This window comes from Daktulosphaira vitifoliae, unplaced genomic scaffold (assembly GCF_025091365.1).
Source record: "Daktulosphaira vitifoliae isolate Bord-2020 unplaced genomic scaffold, ASM2509136v1 Scaffold_1055, whole genome shotgun sequence".
Taxonomy (NCBI): Eukaryota; Metazoa; Arthropoda; class Insecta; order Hemiptera; family Phylloxeridae; genus Daktulosphaira; species Daktulosphaira vitifoliae.
The window spans coordinates 1-2,906 of NW_026100615.1; the positions used below are offsets into that span (position 1 = coordinate 1).

Sequence of the window (2,906 nt, forward strand, 5' to 3'; positions counted from 1 at the left end):
CGAATAAATAACGGTTTTAGAATCTTCGCTATGCGCCGGTGGTGTTTTGAATTAAAATACGATGTTTTGTATTGGGGATTCGATTAATAGGAACGGGTGCGTATGCAAAGCGCATTTCTTCTGTTGTTTAAAGACATCATTTTAAAGCTTTTATCCGAAAGAAACGTAATACTGACTTATTTCATTGATCCTGATTAATCACTGAATCTGTTCAATGTAATAAATCACTAACAAAAGTGTTTATATAGCAAACTGGATTTAGATTGTCACTGTTTGTAATTTTTCTCTTTATTTCCATTTGTAACATTTGGGTATTCATTTTTGTGTTCATCAAACGTCGAACAACTAACTATTATGCGCAAATATTATATTTGATTTTGTTTTGTTTTCCAAACTGTCATATTCTATTTATCTTCCGATCTGAATTATTCCAATCGTTATATCGCCAACTATATTTAGAAAACTGGAGAACTGTATCGCTGTGTCTAGAGAAACGATTATAGTACATGCATAAGTTGTTTATCACATTTTTATAAAATTAGATTTTTTTTCTGGTTTTATATTTTTCCTATAACTGTTGATGAATGAAATTCAATCATAATATAAATTTGCCGCCGTTTTATATTTTTTAGAAATTTATTACCGACAAAGACATGAAAGTATACACATACGATCGAGACATGCCTCTGATATTTATTGGCGGCGTGCCGAGGTCCGGTACAACTCTTATGAGAGCAATGTTAGACGCACATCCTGACGTTCGGTAATTTTTTTATTGCATTTTCCATACAACGATGACTAATGATATAATGTTATCTTTAGATGTGGTCAAGAGACTAGGGTTGTGCCCAGGATCTTACAAATGCGCAACCATTGGTACAAATCGTCTAAAGAGACGTTGAGACTGAAGGAGGCTGGAGTTTCAGAAGAAGTGGTCAATTCGGCAGTGGCCGCTTTTATTCTAGAAGTGATCGCACGGCATGGTGTTCCGGCCCCGCGATTGTGCAACAAAGATCCTCTTGCACTCAAATCAATGGATTATCTGAAAGTTCTGTTCCCAAATGCCAAATACATTTTCATGGTGCGTGACGGCAGGGCCACAGTACATTCGATTATATCGCGAAAGGTAAATTGGATTTTGTCTCTTTACAATTTTTCATCAGTTATAAATCTAATCTTTTAACAATGACTTACAAGTAAACACGTTGATGGAAACAATGTGTTATTTGGATTTTAATGTGTTGTATTTTTACAATGAAACCTATAAATAGTGCCATTTATTAAAGAATATTGGTAGATTCCATTAGATGTTATTCGAGTATCCGCAAATTCAGTTTAGTACATTTCGTAGTATTTCGATATTCTTTTTCGAACAGTTATTAAGAAAGATATTTGATTACTACTCGGCTTTAATTATACTTGTTTCTTGTAATAATACATTTTTTCAATAAATATCTATTATTCTTTAAGGTGACAATCACTGGTTTTGATTTGACCAGTTACAGACAGTGCTTGGAAAAATGGGATGATGCTATCAGTATCATGTATAAAAACTGTCAAAAAGTAGGACCAACGCACTGTTTAATGGTATATTACGAAGAATTAGTGTTAAGACCTCGTGATACATTGACTCACATACTGAAATTTTTAAACATACCATGGAATGAAACGGTTCTCCATCACAATGAAATGATAAACAAACCAGGAGGAATCGCCTTATCGATGTAAGTAGTAATTGGTATTATATTAGAATGATTTTAAGAAGATATTGTCAATTTGGACTATAAGTGTTATGTAAACATTAAAACTTAAGGTTCCACTGTTAGATGCATATTTAAATAAGGAAAATAAAAAAGTTAAAACTATATTGGTGATAAATAATTTTATCGGTACACTTGTTGTATGTTATAATAAAATTAAAATGAAAGAACCAGTTATAAATCATAGACTAACCTTAATATGTTATTTAGCTTTAATTATAATACAATATAATGTTTCTAATTAGGGTGGAACGTTCTTCGGACCAAGTTGTTAAACCCTTGTACCAAGAAGCGTTAACTAAATGGGTTGGTCAAATTCCTGATGATGTTGTAGCTGAAATGGATAGTATTGCACCTATGTTGTCTGTTCTGGGGTATGATCCAATGGCAAACCCGCCTGTTTATGCGATTCCAGAGAACGAACAACAAAATAGTAGTTCTAATGTTGATATTATAGAAAAAGAATCTACTGAAAGATAGTGAATTCTATCTTTAGCCAAACCTACTTTATTTTTCATGTTATTGAAAATATGTAAATATAAATAAATGTAATTTTACAACATATATTTTGTATATATTATTATTTTTTCATTTTATATTGTCTCATGTTGGGTATTATAGTTAATAATGATTATTTTGTTTTTATACTTATATTTTGTACTTATTATATATTTGTATTACAGCAGTAAATTCTGTAAATTTTTTTTAATTGAATTAAATATATTCGACAATCTTTAAATTATTAAATTTTAGTGCTTTAATTTTAACTTTTTTAGTACTTTTAAGCTATAATCAATTTTCATAATTTTTAAATAACTGCGATACAGCTGTAAATTCAAAAAATAAACTTTATTAATAGATCATTATGTAATATTTAAACCTATAAAATTAAAATTTTAAACTCTTTAAATACAGCAGTGTATGTTAACTTCTACGGAAATGAAATTTATTAATATACAATGTGGCCCACCACTCACTGACAACTTAATTAACTTTTGATCTAGTTAATCTTTTTAGCTGATTTTTTTTTTTAAATAATAGTTATACGTTAGGTCTATAGCTATATCAATAATTATTTTTTTTACATTTTATTAAAAATATTAATTATTTTTAAATTTTAAATAAAATGTAAAAAAAAAAATCTAA

At 29.2% G+C, this 2,906-nt stretch overlaps 1 protein-coding gene across 1 annotated transcript; it reads left to right on the forward strand.

Moving 5' to 3' along the window:
• Positions 1-559: 559 nt before the first annotated feature.
• Positions 560-2,499, forward strand: LOC126909730 (protein-tyrosine sulfotransferase-like). Its single transcript, XM_050692158.1, has 4 exons — positions 560-763; positions 823-1,126; positions 1,471-1,724; positions 2,006-2,499. The coding sequence occupies exons 1-4, from the start codon at positions 654-656 to the stop codon at positions 2,238-2,240; spliced, it is 903 nt and encodes a 300-aa protein (XP_050548115.1). The 5' UTR covers positions 560-653; the 3' UTR covers positions 2,241-2,499.
• Positions 2,500-2,906: the final 407 nt, after the last annotated feature.

Coding starts and splice junctions, on each gene's coding strand:
- LOC126909730 (XM_050692158.1), top strand. CDS start 654: ATGAAAGTATACACATACGATCGAGACATGCCTCTGATATTTATTGGC. Junction 764..822: donor GACGCACATCCTGACGTTCG/GTAATTTTTTTA, acceptor TGTTATCTTTAG/ATGTGGTCAAGAGACTAGGG. Junction 1,725..2,005: donor GGAGGAATCGCCTTATCGAT/GTAAGTAGTAAT, acceptor GTTTCTAATTAG/GGTGGAACGTTCTTCGGACC.